General features: G+C 31.4%; 1 protein-coding gene across 1 annotated transcript in view; it reads left to right on the top strand.

Moving 5' to 3' along the window:
- The first annotated feature begins 1,433 nt into the window (after positions 1-1,433).
- The window catches only part of LOC132713696 (FK506-binding protein 15-like), a 39,077-nt gene continuing 13,377 nt past the window's right edge, over positions 1,434-27,133 (top strand). The window contains exons 1-22 of the mRNA XM_060696368.1: positions 1,434-1,592; positions 3,812-3,940; positions 7,609-7,669; positions 8,207-8,305; positions 10,111-10,332; positions 10,793-10,936; positions 11,582-11,749; positions 12,618-12,740; positions 14,958-15,123; positions 15,652-15,734; positions 16,538-16,619; positions 17,662-17,774; positions 19,359-19,451; positions 20,177-20,271; positions 20,720-20,822; positions 21,322-21,493; positions 21,962-22,098; positions 22,943-23,026; positions 23,427-23,498; positions 24,245-24,397; positions 25,130-25,222; positions 25,584-25,786. Of these exons, the coding sequence (XP_060552351.1) occupies positions 1,543-1,592; positions 3,812-3,940; positions 7,609-7,669; positions 8,207-8,305; positions 10,111-10,332; positions 10,793-10,936; positions 11,582-11,749; positions 12,618-12,740; positions 14,958-15,123; positions 15,652-15,734; positions 16,538-16,619; positions 17,662-17,774; positions 19,359-19,451; positions 20,177-20,271; positions 20,720-20,822; positions 21,322-21,493; positions 21,962-22,098; positions 22,943-23,026; positions 23,427-23,498; positions 24,245-24,397; positions 25,130-25,222; positions 25,584-25,786 (2,645 nt within the window). The 5' untranslated portion in view covers positions 1,434-1,542. The remainder of the gene's footprint in view (positions 1,593-3,811; positions 3,941-7,608; positions 7,670-8,206; positions 8,306-10,110; positions 10,333-10,792; positions 10,937-11,581; positions 11,750-12,617; positions 12,741-14,957; positions 15,124-15,651; positions 15,735-16,537; positions 16,620-17,661; positions 17,775-19,358; positions 19,452-20,176; positions 20,272-20,719; positions 20,823-21,321; positions 21,494-21,961; positions 22,099-22,942; positions 23,027-23,426; positions 23,499-24,244; positions 24,398-25,129; positions 25,223-25,583; positions 25,787-27,133) is intronic.

Here is a 27,133-nt window from a genome sequence, read left to right as displayed (position 1 = left end):
CACATTTTTAACAGAAAGGTCTCCAAACTATGATACAAATAATATATACATGACTGAAACTAATTTAAGAGATGTACATTATTATGACAAAATAATGTATAGAATGTATATTAGTATCATTTAACATGACGTACATGACAATATATTTAACTTTATTCAAATTAATTTATACTTTGTAGAGTAACACACACTACACTGAACTTCTACAGTGAATGCACAAATACATGTATTTACACAGCTGAAAGGGAAATAGTTTTATTTTGAAGCATATATATGAAAATATTTTATATAGCCGGCCAACTTCACGTAAAAAAGTCTCCAAAAAAGCTGTAATACATATAAATTCCGTATATTTTGATTTATGGGTTAACTTTTCCCGTATCCGGAGTAAGTCTTCTTGAGGTAGAAATGAATTATGGTCAATCAAATTGTTTTTAAAATGAATATTAACTATATAAAGTTTGTATGCGAATGATTTAACGCAATTTCATACATTAAATTTTCACCACTCACTCATAAAATGAACGACGTGTAAACCTTGTTAGAAACATTTTATATAAATCGAGAACACTATGTTCAACGCACGATATCATCAGAAATTATCAGTAATGTTTATTTTATAAACAGTGTGGGGGTAGTCTTTTTTTTTTATTTATATCTAAGGCAGTTGTTATATAAATTAAAGTTTATCTTTAAAAACATTTGTAATTATCAGTAATGTTATTGTTCAGTCGCCATTAAAATAATCAATCTTTTGTCATATTCAACGAATTTTTCTCAGCTTCATAGTGGAAAAATTAGCAAAATGTCACTTTAAACACAGCTGACTCCATAAATAAATTTTGAAAAATCAAATTAATAATTTTAGTAGGCTACAAATAATGCTCAACAGTAACGTGAAATATTTTGAAATATCAAATAAAACAGTCAGAAATGTACTGTACACTCAATAGTTACAATTTTAAGAGACAGCAATGATGACAGACATACAAATTGTGTTTCAATCAAATAAGCTTAAGACTCGTAATTACAGCCTATTTAAAATCATTTCTAAACAGAAAAAAAAATGTTTAGTTGGCATAAAATCAATCAATATATTAGTTCCATGCAACTATCCCTTATTAGAGAATAAAAAATATATTATATTATACAGATTTTTTTGTTTTGTTTTTTTAATATATGGATATTTTATTGCATGAATTAGGGCCTACAGTGTTAATTAAACAAATCAATGCCACTAGCACCTGCTGTATTCAGTTTTAGTGGTGCTCAACCTAAGAATTGATTATCGTTAATATTTTTTTTGATGATTAAGGAAGAAAAGCTATTAACATATGATAATAAAATCAATAAGATATATGAGCGTGACCATATATAGATATGCATCCTTTTTTTCTAACGATGCGTTTAATTTTCCAAATTCGAAATTAATTTGTGAAACTAGCTCTGTACATTTTGTCAACATCCCATGACTTCCTGGTGAAATGTGAGGGTGTCTGTTGAATGTTTTTAGATATTTCGTGAGACTAATTTGGAAGGAAGATGTTCTTTGATAAGGAAGATGAAGATACAGACTTCCTTAATCCTGGAGGGTAAGTTTAAAGATTATTTGATGACTCGTAAAAGAATGCAAAGAATGAAAAAGGGGTTTTCATTTTTTTTGTTATTACTCCTTGGATAGCTATTTTTCTTTTTAGTTTCTAATAAATTTTATAAAAATGTGTACTAAGTGCCAGGAAATCTCAAATGGGCCCAAAAATGTAAATATAACATTTTGTTAAAAATTTTTTAAAGGTATATCTATATCATTCAAATTTGCAAGTACATTTTAAAGATTTTCGACCATACGGGGCACTTACCAATCCATGTTGCATCAAAATTTCAAAATTAGGGGGGTTTCCCCCCACTTATTTAAAATGGGGATTTGAAAAAAGGGGGGACCATTTACCAAACAATGTGATGTAACGTAAAGAATTTATTTACTTTAAGTTTTGGCATTTTGACAGCCATCGTCCGCTAAACAATGGAAATAGAAAAAATGAAATATTGACTAGTAAAGTGGGCAGATCAAACCGTTAATGCACACACAAGGTAACCTGGTCAGCTGCTACACATGATTTAGTATGTACATGTATTTTATTCATTACCGCGAGAGAAAACAGACATGACAGAACTTCGCTTGACAAGATACAATGAAGATTAACTGAATTAAGTTGAAAAGACTGTCAGATGCACTACTTGGCGCCCATTGACTTCATTAAAATGCGCGATCTGCAAAAAATATGCGCAAATCGCGCAACCTAGATACAACACTGCCAATCTTAGTAGAGAAATTATTTTCATGAAGCTCTGTTTCAAATTTGATAGATACATTTAACAAATAACATAAGATAATATTTAACAAATGAAACATGTCAGGTATGGTTCAGTCTTCAGCATCTGAGTCCTTAAATAGTCATAAACTAATCAAATAATATCCATATAACACAAACTGCCAAAAATATTATTGAGAATTACTTTTCAGGCACATCCTATATACACTAACATTTATAATTAGTTTATACTGGGATGTGGCTTAAAAGTAATGTCATATATGGTGTTTACTAGGATGTGGTGATATTTATGTATACAGGGCAGTAAAGAAAATTAACAAGATAATAACAAGGCAATTATATATGATAAAGTACAAAGACAGACACATTAATTTGATATCATATAAATGCCAACCACATTGATTTTTCTGAAGGTTTACAAAGTTTGCTTATGACATTATAAAAGTGCTATGTTAGTGCAATAATGGGCTAACTCCTATTGATAATTGAATTATTATATTTAAGGAGTTAACCTATTACTGCATTTAGATGACTATGAACATTGGTAGTACATGATGCACTAATGGTCATACTAATTTATATATGTGGTTGTTGTTGCACTATCCTGGAAATAAAACATGATGACTCACATATGAGTTGATTTTTGAAAGTCATATTAATATGCAAGTAACCATTTGCCTCTCACCACTGTAGGTTTGAGCCGGGCAAGTGTCTTCGGATTCTTTCATGTATTGTAAGAAGGCTATCCAGCTAGCTAACAGAACATCTGTGGTTCTACTCAGGTGCCCATGTGTGCCTGAAATAATGTAGAAAGGGCACCTGAGGTCTTTCTCCATCAGCAAAGCTGGAAAGTTGCCATATGACGTATATTGTGTTGGTGCGACGTAAAACACAACCAAAAAAAATATAATTAAATAATGTGCAAGTAATTGGTTAAAACTCCAAATAAAGGCTAATATATATAGCCCAATGTAATCAGACTAAAACTCCATAATTACAGAATTTCAATTTCTCCTGAATGTCCAACTAAATTTTCAAAAGTCCTCTATCAAAATCAAACCCGTTTGTGCCTGAAATAATGCACGGAACGGCACCTGAGGTCTTCCTCCACCAGTAAAGCTGGAACGTCGCGATATGACCTATACTGTGTCAATGTGACGTAAAACCCAAAACAAAAAAAACAAAACAAAAAAATCAAACATTGAATTCTGTTTTTGTGCAGGTAAAGCATACATGACGTATTGTACAAGCTACTTACTGAGTATTAATCAGAGTTTAAAATAACTTCTTATATTAAACTGAACACTTTTTAGAGGAAGTAGCTAGATAGTTTACTGATGGCGATTAGCTATAGACAAACATACCAGTACACCACATTTTTTTCTTAAATTGGAAAACTGAATCACCAATAACATAAATTTATTGATATTATAGCATGATGTAGTTTTGTTTACATTTAAAGAAATATTTATTTACAGATCAAAGTTAGGAGCTTTATTTGGGATGGATAAAGCCGGTAATAAAGGAGGAAATGAATCACTGACCTACACAGCTCCCAAACAACCAAAGAAAAAAGGTTTGTGCACATTTAGTCTTTGTAAAAACTGGTAGGGGCTAATGAAGCACTGTTTCCCTTTATAATCATGCAGTTCTTTTCCCTAAATTCAATTTATGTAAAGTTTTTTCTCCCTCTTTTACAAAAAAAAAATGTATAATTCACCCCCCCCCCCCCCCCCCCCAATAATGGGAAGGGCTTCTTCCCCTACCTGTGAAGACAAAAACCCTAATTTAATGACTCGAAAATTTCCTAATTTGTCATTCAAACTTTTATGCAAAAGGATGATAAAAACCTAATGCATCTGTATTCTTTTTCCATTAATGAAGCATATATTATCATTATGACAATATCTGTATAAAATTTGTTGCTAAATATGTCTATTTAGAACAGACTTATAAAATCTAACCCTACTAGATGTTTACCATGATCTTCTCTTGTTGTTTTTAGTTTGAAATCCTGGAGCGTCAAATCTTAATGAAGCATAATTGTGTTAACTACAAACTATATTTGAATTTTTTTTTCACTGCAATTTTTACTTTTACAAGACAATAAAATATCTGCCAAACCTAAATATATATATTTTGATATTGAAACTTTTACAAGCATTTGAAAGCTTTGTACTATAAGCAATTTCATAAATCGTAGATATCAGTTAAAACTGTTGCTTTTTTTGATAACTTAACCTGTAAAAAACAAAAAATATAAGGGGAGAATCGCTCAGAGAGCAGGCAAAATTCAAATTCTAAAGATGAATATTGTATGTCTGTTTTGATTTGAATCTTTCATGAAGAAAAATAGAAGGAACAACAAATCTTACAACAACCTGGCACAGACACCCCGACTTTTGAGGCAATATTCAGGGACTTCAAAACTTCAAAAATGTTTTGGGGGAATCCAAGTCAGAATAAGCAATTACTTTATGACAAAAAGGGGATTTTGGGCAAAAAAGTAAATTTTTTAGGTTGGATAAAATTTTGGGGAAAATTTTTCTTTTTTTTTTTTTTTTAAATTTTAGAGCCAACCCACCGGGGAAAAAAGGGGGGCCCTTTGCAGTTTTTTTGCTTTTTACCCGGGTTGGAGTGTTTTCCCAAAAAATGAGTCATTTTTGTTTTTTTTTTTTTTAAACCCCAAAAAAGGGTTATTTTTTTTAAATTTTTTCCTTTTAAAAAATTTGGGTTTTGTTGTTTTTTCCCAGGGGGTTTTTTATGGGCTAAAAAATTAAAATTTTAAATTTTTAAAAAATGTTTAAATTTAAACCAGTTTACTCCCCCAATTTTTCCCCCAAACAAAACTTTTTTTAAAAATGATTTTTTAATCGGAAAGTGTGAGAAAAAGGGGACCTTTAAGACACAAGGGTCAAGCCCCCAAATTTTGGGGGCCTTTTTCCCTGGGAAATATATTTTTTTTTAATTTTTAAATTTTGGATAAGGGGAAAATTTTAAAAATGTCTTTTGGGGGAAAATTTAAACCCCATACTTTTAATTTTACAGGGTACAAAATTCTATGCGGGGGCTGTTTATTTTTAATTTTAAAAAATATAACTTAAAGGGAAAATTTTTATTTTTACTAAAGTTGGTTTTTTTTAAAACATTCTTTTGTTTTTAAATCTTTTTTGGGGGAAAATTTTACTTTTCCCCATTTCTTTTTTATACGTTTTTTAGTGTGGAAAAAACAAATTTTGCAACCCAAAAGGGGCAAGTTGGGGGGTTTTGCCATCCTACCCAAAACCCTTTGGTTCCAGTGAGGGATTTTTTCCAAGGTTTTTTTAAATTTTAAAAACCAAAGTTTAAAAAAACCCCCACACTTTTTTTGTGTAAAACCTTTATTTTTTAAAAAAAATTAATTTTTCTGTTTGGTGTTTTAAAAGCCCGTTTTTTTGGGGCCTTTTTCCACCGGGTTTTTTTGGAAAGATTGAGATGTTTTTCTTAATGTAAAAAATATGGACTTTTTATTTTTCCCCAAAGAAAAAAAAAAAATAATTCTAAAAAACCCAGACTTCGCAGTAAGGGAAAGAGGGGGTCTTACTTTGTTTTTTTTAGTTTACCAAAAAAAACCCTTTTATGGGGAATTTTTTGTTCTTTTTTTAAATATTGTTTATTTTTTTTTAAATTTAAAAAAACCCCAAATTTATTATTAAAAAAAAAATTTACCGGTATTTTAAAAAATTTTAAAAGGCCCTTTTCTAAAACAAAAAATTTTGATTTTTTTTTTAATTTTTTATTTTTTTTTTTACCCCAAGGTATGGGCTGTTTTGTTTTTAAAATTTTTTCAGATTACTTATTCCAAATAAGAAAAAAAAAAACCAATTTGTTTTTGGTTAAATCTTGAAAAAACCCAGGGGAAAATATTTTTTATTTTTTTAAAAAAATTTTTTTTATGTATTTTCAGAAATTCCCCAAATTGATGATTTTTCCCCCAAAGAAAAAAGAAAAAATAAAAAAAAACCTTGGGAAAAAAAATTTAACCTCCGGGCTTTTGGGCTTTTTTAACACTGTAAAGTATTTTTTAATTTTTAAAATTTTAAATTTCTTTTTTGGTTTCAAAACATTTAATTTAAATTTTTTTGGGAACCAAATTTTCTATTTTTTAAAGCTGGGGACCCACCCGGTTTAGTTTAAAATGGGTAGACCCTTTAAAAAAACGGGTTAAATCGGATAAAGGGGGTTTGCACGGGGTTAAAACTTTTGTTTAAATTTTACCCATAAAAATCCTTTCAATTTTTAAAATTTCTTTCCCCACAAATGAAACCTCTGCCGGGCCCATGTACGGGGAAGAAAATCATTTCCCTTGGGTTAAAAATTTTAAAGACAAACTAGTACTGGAAAAACTCCCTTGAAAAAGGGCCCTTTGCCCGGGGGAAAATCTGGGCAAAAATTTGGGGGGCTCGGGTTTAAAAATTTAAAGTGGGGGTTTTTATGTCATGATTTTGAAAATTTTAACCCAATACCCCCCCCACTTTTTGTATTTAATTTTGGGGGCCCAATCTGCCCGGGGGAAACCCAACAATAAGAAACAAAAATTTAGTTTTGACAAAAAAATTTTAAAAAAAGGCGGGTTTTTCGGGGAAAAGATTTTTAAGTACATTTTTTGGTTATTGAAGTAAATTTTTTGGGAGAATTTTTAAAACCAAGGGTTTGTTAGGGCAAAAAAAAAATTAAATTTCCCAAGGGGGAAACCAGCGGTCTTGGGGCCAAAATCCCCAAAAACTGGGGGGCCCCTTTTTTTTTATTCTGATTTAAAAAAATTTGGCGGGGCTTTTTTAAAATTTTTGGGATTATTTTCCCCAAGTCTGTTTTTTGTTATTTTTAAACTTTAATTTTTGTTTTATTTTGGGAAATTTTTTAAAAATTTTAAAAAATTCAAAAATTTTTCTTCTGGACTAAAATTTTTCATGAAAATTTTTTCAAAACCCCAGGGGGGCCCTATAAAAGTTAAAAGCTCTTCTTGAAAAAATCTTTGGGGGGGAACATTTTAGTATAAAAAAATTTTAAAAAATTTTATTTGTCCCGGGAAAAAAATTTGCATAAGTTTTTTTTAAACCCCCAAGCCACTAGGGGAAGAGTTTTTTTTGGTTTGGTAAACTTTAATGATTTTCCCCAAAAAGCTATTCACTTGTTTGAAAATTTTTTGGGGGCCCAAATTTTCTGATATTTTTGAAAAATTTTTCCTTTGAGGAAAAAGAAAAATCTACAATGTATACAATATATTAACTTACAGTAGCTGGATAAATACAAATGTAGGAAATATTAGAGCTGTCATCGATAGAAACAATATTGATGTATCATAGATATTTATCTGTTGTTTAAAAAAATCAATAATTTTGACTTATTGATTAAATGTCTAGAAAATTTCACCCAAAACATATACAGAAGCAGGTGTCCATGTATAACATTATCTGTTGTTACATAGCGAAAATATTTCACAACAATGATGACAAAAAATGGTTTGGATAAAAATCATACAATTGGCTTTTATAAACAAGACACTGAACAGAATATGTTTTCAACTGAATACATTTAAACATGTTTAAAAGTAAATGGCTGACAAGTAATTTTAGGTAATAATCGATATACCTGTGTATTGTTGATATTTGTCATCCAATATGTATATATGGTTGATATGCCCTGCCTTGAATCAATGACAGCTCTAGGTAATATAAACATCATAATTATCATATGAAAATCAAAATTAAAGACATACAGTATTATAAAAGATTGTTTGAGTTCCTTTTCAACAATATCATCTCCACATTGCTTCACATAGCATATGACACCTTAAATTAAAGAAGACAATCAATCTTATGTTGTTTTTTCAGGTCCAAGCCAATAATTATGCCAACTTTTATGATGATGCCAGGCAAAGTTGGTCAGTGTTGTTTGAAAATGAACAGAATGCTAATGAGTTTGCAAAATATGTAAGAATCTATTTTTAATTCCTTAAAAAATATGGTAAGATTTTGGTTTATATAGTATTTATTTTAGTTTGATAGTGTAAGAAGCTATAAGCTTTTAGACACATTCTGGAATACATTCTCGGAATCAACCATTACTAAGCAATAAGTGTAAAGTTTCTTAATCAAGGAAATAATATCCTGCCTCTGATTGGGTTTGAACGCATGCAGCCAGCAATCCTAAGATTCCATAACCAGTCTGCCATGCCACAATATTTAGTGATACAATTTTGTAAATATGGTTTACAAAATTACACTGCAGAAGTTTATATCATGTATAATACTGCCATTTGTGACTGAGCTTTTCACCACAGTTTCAGAAGAATTACCCAGGGATCATGGGTTCAAGCCCTTATCAGGTCAAGACCATGAGATCAGTAATGGTTGGTTTCAGGAAGCAGACTCGAAAGTGATCAATATAAGTTGCAAGAACTACTTTTGCAATCAAGCTTAAATAGATATGTTTAAACCAAACTCAGGTGCTGTCATGTGCCTGGATTTCTTCAAGAGCAGAAAAAATAGATTGATCATAAGAAATATGTTAAATCAGCCAGCATGTTGAGAATATACTAGAAATTTTAAGTCATAACTTATTGTTTTCTTTGAATGAACTATTGCCTTATAGCTCTGACTCATTGGTTAAGAAGTTAGAAATTGTTGTATTACATAATATACTGTTTTATTACTTTTTAGCTCGACTTTTCTATGAAAAGGGGAGCTATCCTACTCGCCCCGGCGTCGGCGTTAGCGTTGGCGTCACACCTTGGTTAAGTTTTTCGTACAACCCCATTTTTATTTCAGAAGTATTACAAGTATGGCTTTGAAACTTACCATACTTGTTCACCATCATAACCTCCATCTACAGACAAGAGTACATAACTCTGTCAAGGTTTTTGACAGAATTATGGCCCTTTTTTGACTTAGAAAGTGTATTGAGCTTGGTTAAGTTTTTTGTACCACCTCACTTTATTTCAAAACCATTGGAGGTATTGCTTTTGAAACTGACCATACTTGTTTACCATCACGACCTTCATCAACAGACAAGAGGACATAACTCTGTCAAGGTTTTTGACAGAATTATGCCCCTTTTTGACTTAGAAAATACATTGAATATGGGTAAAATCCACTTATTGCCTTAACCCTTTGAGATATTGCTTTGAAACTTTTAATGCTATTTCACATCATTACCCCCATCTGTACGCAAGAGAAGGTAACTCTGTCAAGGATTTGTTTTAAAAATTAAGGCCTTTTATCGACTTAGAATCTTGGTTAAGTTTTTAGTACCAGTCCACTTTTTGACTGAACTGTTTGAGATATTAATTTGAAAGTTGGAATACTTGTTTACAATCATGATTCCCAAACATGTCCAGGAGAAGGTAATTCTGTCAAAGATTTTATTTGAATTATGGTCCTTAACTGTCAATGTTTTGTATTATAGGCAAGCACTAAAAAACTCAACTCAGTTTTTTTTTCTTTCTTACCAGCCCTCTTTTGACTTAAACATTTCAAACTTTGCTGCAGTGTTCAAGGGTATCACACAATTCAGTAAAATAATTCTTCACTAAATATCTTAATGCTCATGGCCATTGTTCACTTTAAAAATACAGAGATTCTTGTATTGCCTTTTACTGCAAAAACTTTTTTTATTGGCAAGCAATAAAAAAGTCGAGCGCGCTGTCTTACGGACAGCTCTTGTTTTTACCTATTATCTTATAAAATGAATTGTTGGATAATTTTAATTATAAATATATATTATGTGTTGTTTTCAGGTTTGTTTAGCAAAAGCATTATCTACAGGACCTATCCCAACATCACTCTTCACACAGGAGCTTGTGGCTGGAGATGGGGAGGCCCTACAGACTGGTGACTCGGTGGAGGTGAAATACACCGGAAAGTTGCTTACAAACAGTACTTTTGGTCAGGTGTTTGACTCCAATGCGAATGCCGACAAATTGTTTAGATTTAAACTTGGTGCTGGAAAAGTGATCAAGGTAAAATGTTAGAATTAATTGATGAATTATAAAATTCTTAAAATATGATAATCATTAATACACATGTATTCATGTAAACAAACCATATATTTTATAAGTGAAGAATCTGGTTATTTTCAAATATTTGTTTCAATTCTTTAGGTTTTACTTTAACTAAAACTATAAAAACTTTTCAGATCAAAAATGAAATTTTTTAGAAATGTTCAGACTTTGTTGTTGGAATCTTCACAGATGCTTTCGACTCCTTTAGGTGAATGAAGAATTTCAGTAAGCTTATGGAAGGCCGTGGTTCTACTTTGATGCCCAGTAATGCCAGAAATAATGCAATTAAGGGCACTGGAGGTCTTACACAACCAGTGAAGCTAAATAGTTGTCATAAGACTTTTAAATGGTATATCTTTCATGAAAGATAAGAAAAGAAATGAATCAATTATGCTTAAAAAATTTAATTGATTTTCAGGCATGGGACACAGGTGTTGTTGGAATGAAGAAGGGAGGAAAGCGGTTTCTTGTGGCACCCCCTAGTTTAGCATATGGTAGTCAAGGCATGCCCAGCAGAATTCCAGCAAATGCAACGCTGCTGTTTGAAATAGAAGTTGTTCGGGTATATTTTTCTATCATATCTATGAAAACTCTTTCTTTTTCTATATTGATGTATTTGAAGTGTATTGATATTATAAACAAAAATGTTCTTTTTGTTATGTAAATCATCGTTCATATCTGATAAAGTAAAAGATTCTAAAGAAAATACCAGTACTCTTTTATATATTTATGCTGAGCTAGGTATAGTTCTGTTATTTATGCATATTGAATGACATGGCTGGTAGTTGACACTGCAACTATTTCTTTCAAAAGTCTAGTGTTTTAACACTAGTCAATCAAGGCAGTGTTACTTACAATACTTTTATGGAAGATCATTCTAGTTTATACAAAATTTATTTAAGTTTATTTGTATGAAACTATTACCGTATACACACACCCGGAAATCCGTTCATGGAACAAACCAGTACTTATCAAAGGCTGTAAAGTTTCTTACTCAATGCTCAAGGAAGCAAGAGCTTTATCCTGTCAGGGTTTAAACACATGCAGCCATCTGGCCGCATCTCTTCATACTAAATCAATTCAATGCTTCAGATAATAAACTCAAGCTATAAAAATCTGGTAAAATATATGATAACTTTGGATGATGAACAAACAGTAAAACTTTAAAATGGTAAAATGGTTTCAAATTTACATTTTTTCTTTGCAGGTAAAGCTTGTGGGGAGAGACTCCTCCCCTTCTCCAGCACCACCTTCCCAGCAAGTACAAGCTCCGCCCACTGCTGAGAAAGGCGGGACTGGAGATGCTGATGATTTTGATGATGATGATCCAAATGTAAAACAAAGAACAAAGTCAATTACAGAACAATTAACCCATGTAATGTATATTTGTTGTTTTAGATCATTATTATTAAGTTTTTTTTGCATAAACATTATGTGTTAAAGAAATAAAGAAAACTATAAATCATTTTATATCTTCCCTTAAAGGGACTCCACTAAGGTTTTTTTGACATGACGGAACTGGAAATAATTTTTTGAGAATATTACTCCATTTGATGTAGATCTATACCAATAACATATGTGCAAAATTTCAGATCATTAGCTCGCTCCGTTTTTCCAGAATAATTATTATAATAGTGAAAAATGACCCAAAATTGAAAAGCGTTTAAACGCTTTTCACTCAAATCGGACCGAAAATAGCACAAACGTATGATTTTAATTATATTTCTTATAAATTACTTAATTATATCTTATTTTTATTTCTGTTTTAAGTGCTCATGTTTATCTATGTGAAAAATTAAGATTTCATGTTTTTAGGCTTATAAACCTCAGTGGAGTTCCTTTAATTTCTTTTTTAATTTTGAAGAAAATGGTCTCATAGTTTTCTTTCAGTTTGGAAATTTACAGTGATTATTACTTGTGTATACCAATAGTACATGTATATGTTAAGGCCTTGTTGAACATATTTGCAGTCATTCCAGACTATACTGACTTTTAGTATTTGGGTATTGAAATCCCTTTAAATAACAATAGACAGTTCTAGATGCTAAGTTGGCCATGTCCAGTACTTAAATTCAACAAGGAATGTTACTTCCTGTCTGATATGAAAGTCAGAAAATAGTTTTCAAACATGATCTTTAATGAAGTCTATGATGCCTTGGGCTTAATATTGATATAATAGTACCTAACTTAAGTTATAATCATAAATTTAGATATCACAGTTAATTTAATAGTTTTATTTTCAGTCACCACCTCCTGACACAAGTAAAGCAAAGTTGATCTCCCGCATGGCCAAGATGGGGCGGCCCATGTTACCATTATCAGGGGCAGTGGCAGCCCATCCAGATAGCGAGGAGGAACATGTTCCGGTATATATTCTTACATTTCCTTTGTATGAATAAAGTTTTATACCAATGAAACAGAATTTTTATTAAAACTATCCTTTAGATCTGTTTTTTTATCACTACTTTTTCAAAGAAAAAATGGAGCAATTGTCATGACCCTCTCATTGGTATTGGTGTCAAAATTTTTGTTAAGGTCCATTTTCTCAGCATTGTTCTTTATGAGATATAATTGATAATGGTCATTCATATTCTATTAATTTATAAAAAAAATGTTTATTACAATACTTTAAATACTTAATGTTTCCAGTCCATGTGGAAAATAAAGGAGTCCAAGAAATATGTATGATTTTTCCCACACTGATTTTTAGCTCACCTGTCACAAAGTGACAGGGTGAGCTTTTGTGATCGCTTTTCGTCCGGCGTCCGTCCGTCGTCCGTCCGTCATCCGTCGTCCGTCCGTAAACTTTTGCTTTAAATGACATCTCCTCATAAACCACTGAGCCAATTTCATCCAAACTTCACAGGAATGTTCCTTTGGTGGTCACCTTTAAAAATTGTTCAAAGAATTTAATTCCATGCAGAACTCTGGTTGCCATGGCAACCGAAAGAAAAATCTTTAAATATCTTCTTTTAAAGAACCCTAAGAGCTAGAGCTTAGATATTTGGCATGAAACATCTTCTAGTGAGTGTCTACCAAGTTTGTTCAAATAAAAGCCCTGGGGTCAAAATTGGCCCCGCCCCTGGGAGGTCATTGATTTTCCCTATATGCATATAGTAAAAACTTAAAAAATCTTCTTTTAAAGAACCCAAAGAGCTAAAACTAAGATATTTGGCATGAAACATCTTCTAGTGAGTGTCTACCAAGTTTGTTCAAATAAAAGCCCTGGGGTCAAAATTGGCCCCGCCCCAGGGGGTCATTGATTTTCCCGATATGCATATAGTAAAAACTTAAAAAATCTTCTTTTAAAGAACCGTAAGAGCTAGAGCTTAGATATTAAGCATGAAACATCTTCTAGTGAATGTCTACCAAGTTTGTTCAAATAAAAGCTCTGGGGTCAAAATTGGCCCCGCCCCAGGGGGTCATTGATTTTCCCTATATGCATATAGTAAAAACTTAAAAAATCTTCTTTTAAAGAACCCAAAGAGCTAGAGCTAAGATATTAAGCATGAAACATCTTCTAGTGAGTGTCTACCAAGTTTGTTCAAATTAAAGCCCTGTGGTCAAAATTGGCCCCACCCCAGGGGGGTCATTGATTTTCCCTATATGTATATAGTAAAAACTTAAAAAATCTTCTTTTAAAGAACCATAAGACCTAGAGCTTAGATATTTGGCATGAAACATCTTCTAGTGAATGTCTACAAAGTTTGTTCAAATAAAAGCCCTGGGGTCAAAATTGACCCCGCCCCAGGGGGTCATAAATTTTCCCTATATGCATATAGTAAAAACTTAAAAAATCTTCTTTTAAAGAACCCAAAGAGCTAAGATATTTAGCATGAAACATCTTCTAATGAGTGTCTACCAAGTTTGTTCAAATAAAAGCCCTGGGGTCAAAATTGGCCCCGCCCCAGGGGGTCATTGATTTTCCCTATATGCATATAGTAAAAACTTTAAAAAATCTTCTTTTAAAGAACTCAAGGAGCTAGAGCTAAGATATTTAGCATGAAACATGTTCTAATGGGTGTCTACCAAGTATGTTCAAATAAAAGCCCTGGGGTCAAAACTGGCCCCGCCCGGGGGGGGGGGTCATTGATTTTCCTTATATGTGTATAGCAAAAACTTAAAAATCTTCTTTGAAAAAACCCAAATAGCTAGAGTTTAGATATTAAGCATGAAACATCTTTAAGTAAATATCTACAAAGTTTGTTCAAATAAAAGCCTGGGGGTCAAAACTAGCCCTGCCCCAGGGGTGTCATTGTTTTTAACTATATGTGTATAGTAAAAACTTTAAAAATCTTCTTTTAAAAAACCCAATGAGCTAGAACTTAGATGTTTAGCATGAAACATCTTCTTATGGGTGACTACCAAGTCTGTTCAAATAAACAAATAAAAGCCCTTGGGTAAAAATTTGCCCGGGTGGGGGGGGGGGGGGGGCCTATATACAGGTGAGCGACCTCAGGGCCATCATGGCCCTCTTGTTTATAATAGATAGTAATTCTTGAATTTATAAATTTGAGCAGAAACTTTATTTTTAAAATCTGGTAATCAAAGGATGATAGATAAATTCTATTTTTTTTTCACAGGAGTCCCCAGTACCTGTAGCATCAGAGCCAGTACCTAAAGAAGTTCACCGCCCAGTTCCTAAGGTTGCAGCCCAGACTGCGGCACCTGTGCCTAGTCAACCCCAGCAAATGTTCCAGCCAACATCAATGCAAAGTCAGGTCCAAACACAACCTGCGTTTTTACAAAGTAGGTTGAAAATAGAATGTAAATTTGATATGAAACAGTTGGAAAATATTGATTTTTTTAAAGTAATAATTGATCTATTTCTATCATCGGTTTAGAAGTAAACTGTTGTTGTTTTTTTAAAGATTTTTTTTACCTCTACAGAATATAGCAAATATTGTTCAATGAAATAAATTATTGTTACAAAGCACATATAAGGGATGATTTCTAAACTGTCAAAATGAATTCAGTATGAAAAAAAAACAACTTTATTAAATTTTATCTCCTTGTTACAAATCATGTTTTAGAAGTATTGGTTTTTAATTATTACATAAGCTAAGGCGCAGGAATGTAATCAAGCCATTTAATAAAAACGACATTGACATAACACTAGTGTAATAACACTTTCATATGATGTCATTTGCTGGACTCGTTGAATAAAAACAATTTTATGCTGGCCAAAGGTTAGCATTATATACTTTTTTTCAACTTGTTCAATTAATTTAGTATGAAACCTACATTCATTCAATATTTTCTATTTATAATTTATAGATTTACCTGGTGCTCAACAAATGGCAGTATTTCAACCTCAACAAAATTTCTTACAGCAACAACAGCAGGCTAATATGATGCAGGTACATGTAATCTTAAATCTGTCTCTGCTGAACGTATTTAATGAACTTGTCCATCGCTCAACATCTTTCAATATGGACAAAACCATTTACCATTTATAGGGAAATTTTCAAAATATGTACCCATGTACTAATGGAATACAGGGTTGTCATTGAGAGGTGACTGGAGGTCACTATGACTGTCTCAAATGCAATTGTGGCTGTCATAAAACTTAAAAAACACTCTTTAAGTTGCATATGATAAAACAAAAAACGACCATTTTATATCTGTCTGAACTCTGTAATGTTGTCTGCTTAATTTTATCATTGTGGTAATTAATTAAACTACTTTAAAACAAAAAATAAACTGCTCCAAATTCAAAGCAGAGCTTGTCCATTTTACAAGCTCATTGGTGTAAAGGATCTTACTCATTGTCATATGAAGCTCTATACCATGAATGCAAAAACATTTAAATGGTGATTTATGGGTTATTTTTCATTAGCAGATACAGTTTACTTAACGGTGTACAACTCATGCGTTTATTTAAACTCTAATGTTAGAAGGCACTCATGATTTTTTGGTAATTAAGAAAATTGTCTGAGTAAAACATATAGCAAGATTAATGTAAGTTTTATTAATATCAAAAATTAAATTTATCATATAATATGTTACACAAGCAACTTTAGGCTAAAAGTAAAAAATATATCTTAAGATCTCATTTTTTGAAGAGATACTCACAAAAGTTAAATTTCAAATTTCTATGAAACAAAAGTACTGGTAAATATGGAACAGATTTGAATTTATTCTATATACATGTATATTTCAGCCTGGTTTCCAGACTCAGATGTTTCCCAATCAGACACAACAAGCTGTTCCAGGTAGCAACTTCCCTCCCTATGTAGTTCAAGGTATATTCTCTTAGCACGCATTTCCCAGACTTGCACGTTTGTAGTATTTACTTTCTAATGATTATCAACCAACCTTATAAAAGTTGTTACTAGCAGAATATTTTAGACAAAAACCATTAATTTTTATACCTTAAATAATATTGAAACAGAATAAGATTTATTGATATAATCTATATTTGCTCAAAATTTAGATATTGATACTGAATTAAAACTTTGAGAAAATTTGTGCGCATACATGTACAATTAATTTTGTAGCATATTTCTAGAGGCTTTTTTATGATGTTTAAGTAAGCAATAATAGAAATATAAATATAAACATGGTTATGTTTGTCTTAGTAGTGAAAATGTTCAAAAAACACAATGTTTGAAATCAGTACAGGGTTTTTAATGCATTTTAATGGCCTTTATTAAACAATAGAATTAAATCTTTGTTTTGGTGTAATTACAGATATTGCATTGAATATTAGAATAATTAAATAATATGTTGTTCTTATGAGATATTTAGAGACAAAGGTTATAAGTAAATAATTCTTTATCATGATAATTAAGACCATTTCCTGCTGAAATTGACATCTAGATACAATATAACCCAGTACATTGGAAACATTTTTAAGCTGAATCATTACACAAACCCATATAGTCACAAGAACCAGGCCCTATTCTTGACCCACTGCATCATTTATTTTTGCACATACCACCGTCCCTTGATTTTATATTTGCCTACCTTCATATAATATATTTACACTGAATTTCAGGAATTCTAGGAAATATTTTTTTAACATAAAACTGCATTTAATAAAATTGAACCTTCGCCTTTTGATACATGCTTTGCTTTGTTTTGAATATTTTTTTTAGATATTCTTCTATGTATATACATGATGGTTTTAATACACATTTTACTCTTGGTTTCTGCTGTTGTTGATTTTTTGTTTTTTTTATCAAATCTTGCTACACTTCCAATTTTGATATTGAAAGAAAAAAATGGCTTAGAGATTTTAAAAGTAGGTTCAGGAATAGATTGAAACTTGTTTTTATATTGTAGGAATGTCTCAGGGTACAGATATGATGTTGCTATCGGAAACAAGGCAGCAGAACACGGAAGTCAGGCTTTCACTCTCAAAAATGTCAGATAAAATGGATCAAGTTATACAAAAGGTGATTGCTTTCTTAATGTTTCATCATTGATAAGGTGCAAGGGCAAGTAATGGCCATCTGGTTAACAACATTGCTTTTTTCAGATGACAAAGGTTTATAAAGCAGTCAAATAAACATTTACCCAGGGGCTTCAGTTGCCAATTGGTAATGGTTTATGATTTTAATTCTCTTGTCCTACTTTGCTTTAAATTCATATTCTCAAGGATTTTGTATTCATTCATACAACTAATGTAAGGTTGTGATTCTACTAAGGTAATCTTGAACTAATACATGGAAGGTTGGTAGTTCTCCCTAGGTAATCTTGAACTAGTACATGAAATGTTGGTAGTTCTACCTAGGTAATCTTGAACTGGTACATAAAATGTTGGTAGTTCTACCTAGGTAATCTTGAACTAGAACATGGAAGGACTGTGGATCAAAAGTCCGAATATTGGTTAACAAAATTTATATTCGATTACTCAGAAAAAATATATAATTTCTATTATTTTGCGATTTAGAAAGATTGGTTCCAATTAGTTCAGAAATTCGGAGATGTACATGTATCTTTAGACAAATACCTGTTAAATGCAATCAAAACATCCTTGCAGACGTGCGAAAATGATATCATAAATTAAACGAGGCTATCAACAGTTTGACACGCGCACCAGTGTCGCTTATGACATCCAGCCTCTTATGATATTTAATTTCCTTAAATTGTGTAACAGTTTGTAGCCGAAGTAACTGTTATGAAAACAACAAAGGACCGATTATTATGAATGTGTGAATAAAGGTAACTAGTATTTAGACCTGATTAAACTTTTGTTGCCAGCGATCAGTCTATATTATTTCAAGAAGAAAAAAAGATATATGAACTGTTATACATGTTTTAAACTTGATATTGCAATAATTAAAACGTTATAATATAATGTTGTTGATTCAATCTTAATTAATTTATCTCCTGTGCAGTCCTATTTATAGTTACGAATTCTATTAATTTAAGTAGAAAAACAAAAGTAGCATGCGGACGGTGTTGATATTGTAAGATCATTGGAAATCATCTGAGTAACCGAGTACTCGATCGGAAAAATGACTGAGTATTCGAGAATTGATTTTGGTATTCGTTGCCATCCCTAGAACTTATACATTGAAAGTCATTGGTGCTACCTAGTTTATCTTGAACTATTACATCTTATCTTAGCGATTTAAGGTTATCTTTGTAAGTACATGGCAGGGATATTAAGTTTCAGATGTTGGAAAGTCATTAGATGTGCCATATATTTCAGTTAAAACAAAGTAAAGGACCTGTGTCTTTAAAACTTTTCTGAGGACTTGATGTTGTCTTTTTAATTTTTGCTGTAGTGTTATTACATAACTATCTTTTAATTGTGCTTAAATAAGTTCCAGAATATTCCTGCTAAACATTTTGCGTCTTTTATGATGGAAGTTTCAAAACATGGCATTTAGACTTATTTTGGTGTGACAACTATTAAAATGTGACGCACAGAAGTTGTAAATATTTTCCAAATAACCTTGTTACAAATGTTTACAACATAACAGATTTATTTGTTCCACTTTATTCTTATAATTTACTTTTGTTTTTTCTAGATTGATCATGCTAATTCACAAAATAGTGGCACGGCCATGTTACCTAATATGGAAACATCAGTATTACTTCATAATATCACCAGAATTGTTCAGGTAGGATAAAATATGTACTAACATTTGATAACAAGTCTGCAGTGGTGTTACATTAACCTTTACCCAGCTATTTTAATATAATGGAATTGTCCTGCTTTAAATGTGGAACAGTCCATTGTAAGTGTTAGGGATTTTAATTTGAAAAATGCTTGAAAAACAGCAAACAGTCTGTAGAATCTTGCCAGACTATGTGGATGCACAGGCTGGTCTGGTTTTTTACTGGTTACATGAGCAAGTTATTGCTATTGGCAGAGAAAGGCATGAGCCATTCCCCCAACTCAATCCCCTCCTACTAGAGCTGCTCAAAAAAGAAAAAAAAATGAAAATTGAAGGAAATTTTTATTTACTTGCATTGTAGGTCAAGTAATATATTCTTTAAAGACTTATAGGAAACTTTATGTGTCTTATTGACAGGTTAAACAAAGCACCTAAAGAATGTTAGAGTAAAGTGACATCATTATATAAGAAAGGGAATTAAATAGGTTAAAAATTAATGCTAGAGTCAAATAAAATGATTAATTGATTTAAAAAGAATTCTTAAATTATTTTTGGGGTAGAATCACTCACAATATTCCCACAGTCTTTTATTGTGACAATTTACATGATATCATAAAATAACACATAACATTGTTTCATTACAATGGAGGTTTCATTTTCTGATTCTGATAGCATTAAATTTCTATGCACGCTCGATGTACAAGATAATTTGTGTTTAAATATTTCAGGAAAATGAAAGATTGAAAAAAGATGTTTTTGAAAAGAGTGGGAAAATTGAGTCACAAAATGAGAAAATATCAGAATTGTTACAACGAAATCAGAGGTAATTTTTTTTTGTTGAATCTAATTACTTACTAATAATACTGTCTATAAGTTGTACTGTATGCATGAAAGAAAGTCAAACAATAAGTTAACTTTAAAATTTGAATAAAATAGTCTTATCAAAATAAGGAAAAGAGGCTTTTCTTAAAAGGTGGTCTGCTTTAACAAGTATTTTGTGCAGTGGATGGTGGCATTTATTAGTAGAATGTCAAGGAATTTATCGCTAACTGGTCTCAGAAGTCTAAGGGAAAAAATTGATGTTCCAGTGAAGTATTTCTAAATTGAATTTTACTGGTATTATTGTTTGTAAGAATTTCTGATACACAAAACTGTAATATATGAGAACAAAAATCAACATGGCACAGTGATGTTCACAGCTTCTGGCAAAATCTAGGTTCATAAGGATCACGAAAAAACATTTAAAATTTCATTTATGTGCAAAATTGCAGTTTTGTAGAGAAGAGTCAAGTATTGATGGAACAGAGGAATGAAGGTCTTCTGTCTAGTGCCAATCAAACTCAACATAGAGTACTCTCCCTTGAACAAGAGAAGGTAATTTCATTTATTAGTAATGAATTATTTGACGGGTGTTGTTTGTTTTTTTTTCATGAAACATTTCAATTATCCCAATTGAAAATTAAATGTATGATAAAATCTTTATTATTGGTTAGAGTCATTCTGTAATAATTAATATTATATAATTCCTTCATTAGTTATCATTCATTAAAATACAAGGGCATTTTTGTGAAGGGAGATAACTTGAAAAATTGTTTTTATACCTTTTTGATTCAGATGTGAAATATTCCAAAAAAAAAATTCTAAGATATCAATATGATTGTGAATGTTATGTAATTCTTATGTTATGTCCATATATCCACATACTATATCAGTACCTATTGTTGTAAGGTCAAAAAGGTATATTGAATTTCACTATTTTGAAAAAGTAATCATATTAAAGATTGAGTCTTAGGATCAAAAATTATATTAACATCAGTAAAAACTGAATAAATAGAAAAATTACAAATGTACAGTGTTTGATTCTGTACAACAGGTTGAGTTAACAAAACAGCTATCAGAAGCATCATCTCAAATAAGTGCCTTACAATTAGAGACGTCAGTCTTAAAGAAAAAAGAGTTTGAACTGTCACAGCAGCTGGAGAATGGCGGGAAAAACACTAGACGTCAGAGTGAAGAATTAGAAAATCTGAAAACTCAACATAAAGGTTAGAATGAAAAATATAAAACCTTGGTCATGTTAAGCCATTAAGATAATTTTTTTCCATCCAAATCTTTAAGGTGCGTGTTCTCAGTTTTATTTTTCATGTGAAAAAGCTATAAGCTTGATTATGGAAGTAATTAAACTTCTAAAGCTGTCACTTTACTAATGAAATAATGCACAAAGTTGGGATTTAATGTCTTCTTTGAGCAGTAAAGCTGGAAAGGCACTGGTTCATTGATTTTAGTGTAGGTTTAGCGTTGTAAATACTAAAAACCTACATGTGAGATAATTAAACAATAATACAGTCCATAAAGTGAGTCTTTCTGTTTTGCATGTAAGTGAAATGAATTGTCTAATCTCTTGAGTTTCGGCATATTATTTCTTTATCTTAACTTGCCTTTAAGTAAATGTATATGGGTAATCATTGAAAGTAATTAATACTAATAATTTATGAAATCTTATATTGTTATAGAGGATGAAAGCATGATTGGTGATTTACAAAGGCAGCTCAAAGAGGAAAAACATGCAAGAAAAACATCAGAAAATTCGTTAACACAGTTACAAGAAGAGATGTCTGACTTACAGGAGGCTAAACGAGCCTTAGAAAAAGTATATATTGTAACATTTTGTTCTAAAACTTCTGTCTCCTTGCCTAAAAGATGCCTTGAATAGTAAATGAATTCTTTTCTTTTTTTTGTCTTCAAAAAAAACTCATTAATTCATGTTTAATTGTATATCTGTTGATTTGAGCCCCTGTGCAGCCAGGTCTCATGGGGGGGGATACTTTTATATGTATTTAGATAGTTATGTTTATACAGAGCATTACCTGATTTATTTCTCAGTCTTGAACAATGTAATGTGACTTTAAACATTCTTATCCCAAAAATAGAGATTTCAATTTTTTTTTGTGTTCTTGACAATTAGAAATATTTATATTCTAAGAAATGATCATTCTGCTTCGAGCAGGCTGGCCAGTCTGTATGCTGTGAGCTGTCTTTCAAATTTTCATATTGATTTCCTGAAAATTGATAAAAGATTTTTTGTCTATATAAGTTGGATATGTTCATACAAGAAATTCAGCATGTTAAGGATTGAATTATAAATAAAGCCAATGAAATTATGCTTGAGTGATCTAATCTAATCCATTATTTGTACACCACTAACTATTGCTAAAGACACTTTTCTCATCCTGACGAACTTTCTGACACTGTGCTTTGGAGTTTCAATTGGGTTGTTAGTATTGTATGTGGGTTAAAGGCACATTAAGCCTCAGAAATGAATAAATTTTACATTCTGTGACAAAAGGCAAATATGTATTTATAATGTTAAAATAATAGATTTTGAACATGAGAGATGCTTGTCACCTGAAGTCTGAAGAAAATATTCTTATACAACTCCTGTATGTTGTTAATATGGAATGTAGGATTAAAATATTGATTGTTTATATTTACAGAATATATCAGACAGAAAACGTAAAGCAGCTGAAGAGAGGAGACAATTAGAAGATGAACTAGAAGATGTTAAAGCTAATTTTGAAGTGAGCTTTTTAAGTTTATCATAGATAATTTAATCATATAGGGACATTTTATAGGACGTTATATTCATACACCATAAGGAAAAATAATTCCTTTGGTTTTGTTGAGATTTAATTTCTTTACATAACAGAAGTTATAAAACTTTTTTTTTAGAAAAGTCCATGATTATGCTTTTCTCAATGAATGTTTGTATTTGTATGTATTTGTATGTACCTTTTGTTAATTGTGTATAGTTATATTCACACTTTTAAATCAACTGAAGTGATACAACCTACATGTATCAGAATCAATAGCCGACTGGTTGAATAATCCCTATATTTATGTTTTCTACTGTATTTTATCTCGTTATTTTTATGTTAATAACATGATTTTTAAAAAATTTTCATTATTATATTTCATAAGGCTGAGATACAATCTCTGAAGGAGAAGTTGAGGAAACAGAAAACTTCAGCAAGTGCTGCTAGTCAGGAGCAGGTGGGTAAAATATAATGATCAGTTTATATACCCCTCTATCAATTGATAGCCTTGCGCATATTTTTTTTGTCGTTATCTATTTGTCAGTCTGTCTGTCTGTCTGTCTGTTTACAGACAGTTTTAATCATGGTCATTAGACTCTACATTTTATACGCTGGAATAGTCTTATTCAAAATGAAACTGGAACATTTTTCAATTTTGCTGTTTTGAATGTTCTTTAGGGATTCTGTTATAATTTTACTTTTGACACAAAATATTCCTGAAGATCTTCATTGCGACATATTGAAATATGACCTTGATTTCTTAACAGCATTGACATTCAAGATTAAGTGCTTAAAATTTAGGAAATTTCATTGCAACTATATTTTTTATTACTAGACCTTGAATTTGGGCATTGGTGTTTTTTATGAAAACATGTTGTTTGTTTTTTTAACAACTTCTATTTCACAATGAAGTTGAATAACTGTGTATATTGGTTTACATGAAAATAATTTTATCAACCAATTATTTTTATCTTCTATCATTCTACTTGCATCGTAAGGATATATTATAAATCACAGCCTTATTAGTACTAGTGTTTAGTGTGAAGAAAACACACACAGAGCTTGTTTCACAATTGAACATAGATAAATACATGTTTTTTTAAACTTAATTTTCAAAATATAGCTTGTTATTTTATTCATAATTATTATTTATATTGAAAAGCATGTTATAAATGAATGGAGTTATACATATGTGTACTTTAGATATCTCAGATAGAGGAAGAGATCAATAAAGACTGGCAAGATAAAAGTGACAGACTACTGGCAGTTGCCACGGAGAAACATAACCGGGCACTACAGGCCGTGGTAGAGGAGAAACAAGAACTTGAAACAAAAGTGAATCAACTTGAAAATAAGGTTTGTCCTAGAATTAAACTATGACCAGTTTTCATATTCATTTTCCTTATTGGGTTTTCAGCCATCAATTAAAACTTGAGATAATCACCATATGGCCTGAACAGTGATTTTACTGAATCACTGTAGGAATGAGCCCAGAGCAATGAAGTATTATACTTCCATTTTTTCCCCTCAAATTCATGGCAAAAGAAAGTTAAATAAAGAAAAATTCATGCATATCATTTTACTCAAGAGGTGCCTGTGGTCAAGTAGTTAAGGTTGTTGGCTTTGAACCACTTGCCTCTCACTGGACTTTGGATTCTTTCTTGAGAGAAAACTGTGTAATAGATTGTTGATGGTTATACCCTGATGCCCACTTGTGCCTGATTATATGCAGGGAAGGGCACCTTAATTATTCCTCTACCATTAAAACTGGAATAGTGTCATATGCCCTTTGAAGTGCCTGTGTGACTTACATGTAATTTAATTAAAGGACACATTAACATCAATGAAGTCTAGATTACAAGTGTACACTAGAAGACCTTGGAGACCCAGGTTTTCTCAGATTTATGACTTATATAATAATTATAAAAAATGTATACCAAATGATCAGATCAAATTCAGAGGTCATTCCAGGGCTCAATTCAAGGGTCAATTTGTTGGGTGTCTGTCAGGTATATAGTTGCTAAAATTGGTCTATAAGCATTATACCATCACCATATTCCTGTAATAGATAATTTATTTTTCTTATAGATTCATTCAATAAGGAACAATAGCCAAGGAAGTGAGGAGAAAGTGCAGGATTTACAAGAACAGATAGAACAACTGACTGTATGGAAAGATAAGGTAGTCATTATGTCTTATATAGATAATACAACTTTACACATACTCCAGATTTGTGTACAGATACATGTGTATGCTTTACAGCTTTAAATAATAAGAGTATTATTTCCTTTACCAATCATTACCTTCCTGTGCTTTGAATTTGGAAACAGCATCATACAAACTTTTTAATGAAATTGAAAAGCAACATAATAATAGTCTGCTTGGATTTCACTATTGTGAAAAGTGGGCTTTTCGCACTATTGCAACCACTGCTTTCGCTCTAAAGATTAAATTTTGTCCATACATATTTTTTTCCCTCAAATTTGACAGTATCATTGGGATACGATTTTTCATGTTTTTATTATTGTTCATATATACATAGTATGAGTCACTGCGATCTAACGTTGCCACAATGAAAGAAAGGTACGAGGAACGTATTGAAGAGATAGAAAGTGAGCGAGACAATCTCAGTGAACAACTGGAGACTGTACAGACAGAACTAAAGACCGCTAAAGCTCAAGGTACAGGTTCTACTGCGGCAGGTTTGGCAGTGTCCGGTGACTTGCTAGACGAAGTAAGTTTATGGTTATTGATGTTCAAAAGAATGAAAAACTTGTGATTATTTATCACACACCCTTGCCGCTTTTCAACTCTGTAAAAATGGTATTGTGCGGCCATGCATATATTTTGACATGTAGCCTTAAGACCTGCTAAATGTAAGCATTATACTATGGATGCGTCAATGAAAACTGGTTCTTTTTCAGTCTTTATTTTTGGTATGTGATAAATTAAAATATTAAATTCGTGTAAGTTCATACTGAAATTATTTAACTCATTCAATAAATTCAGTATCAAACTTACACTCATTCAATATCCTCTATCTATTAGTTGAAATTTTTGTGTTTTTAACATGAAATGTTTGTTTTGAGCTCAGTGTGAATACTCCCAATATGTTTTGCTGGAGCTCATCATATATAGTTTTCAGTTTGCTTTTCTGTCCAGCCTTCTGTTGCACTGTGTTTTTTTACCTTCATATATTGACAGATATCTTAGATACTGCAAAATGATTAATATTTGTTTAGAACTTATTTCTGTGGTTTTCATGGATAGGTCAATCCAAGTATTTAAGATCCAACAAATTTTCATTTGTCTGCTGTAAGATTTTTTGCATCAGATTAAAAACATCAAAACCTTTAACAATTGGGAAAAATAAACAATCTAAAATTTGTGAACCCATGATAATATTCTTTGTGACATGCTCGCGAAATTTAGTGAATTCACAGTATTTGTTGTAATTGTCCCTCCTATGAACCACTATCCCCAAGTGTGGTTTTGGGTTAGTTGAGTAAGCTAATTTAGGCTATAAATAGAGCTTTAAGCATACTGCGAATTCACTTATATTCGTGGGCATAAAATTTTGTGGTTTTATCAAAACGGGCCTTTTCATGGGTTCTTAAATTCGTGGATTTTCATTTTATTGTAAAAAAATAAATAACCTAATTAAAAGTAATCTTACAATTAATTAATCACCGCGCATTTTTACTTAATACCGCGTGAACATATCTTTACGTATCACACAGCGCTTGTCAATAATCTAATCCTTGCCTCTAGGCATAATATAAAGATAGCATTTACTGCCGATAATTGACTGCAATTAACACATCTAGATGACATGATATGCAGCTCCATTGTACACACTGCCCCTGTGATTCGCCGATGTAAACATTGCATAATTTATACGACCCCTGACACGTTTTAACCAGCGAGTTTAAAAAGTTTACACCCAGAATTGGTCTTACTATATTTGACAGTAACTACAGGCAACATCACATTGACTGTGTAAATTTACATACATATAAATTAATATGAGTAAATAGTACGAGATTGTGCGGATATATTAAGGAGTCGGCAGCGTCTTTGATGTTTATGGAA

This window comes from Ruditapes philippinarum, unplaced genomic scaffold, assembly GCF_026571515.1.
Source record: "Ruditapes philippinarum isolate M1 unplaced genomic scaffold, ASM2657151v2 ctg650_1_1_1_1, whole genome shotgun sequence".
Lineage (NCBI taxonomy): Eukaryota > Metazoa > Mollusca > Bivalvia > Venerida > Veneridae > Ruditapes > Ruditapes philippinarum.
The sequence above is the reverse complement of the archived record's forward strand: the minus strand, read 5'-3'. Positions and strand labels throughout refer to the sequence as shown.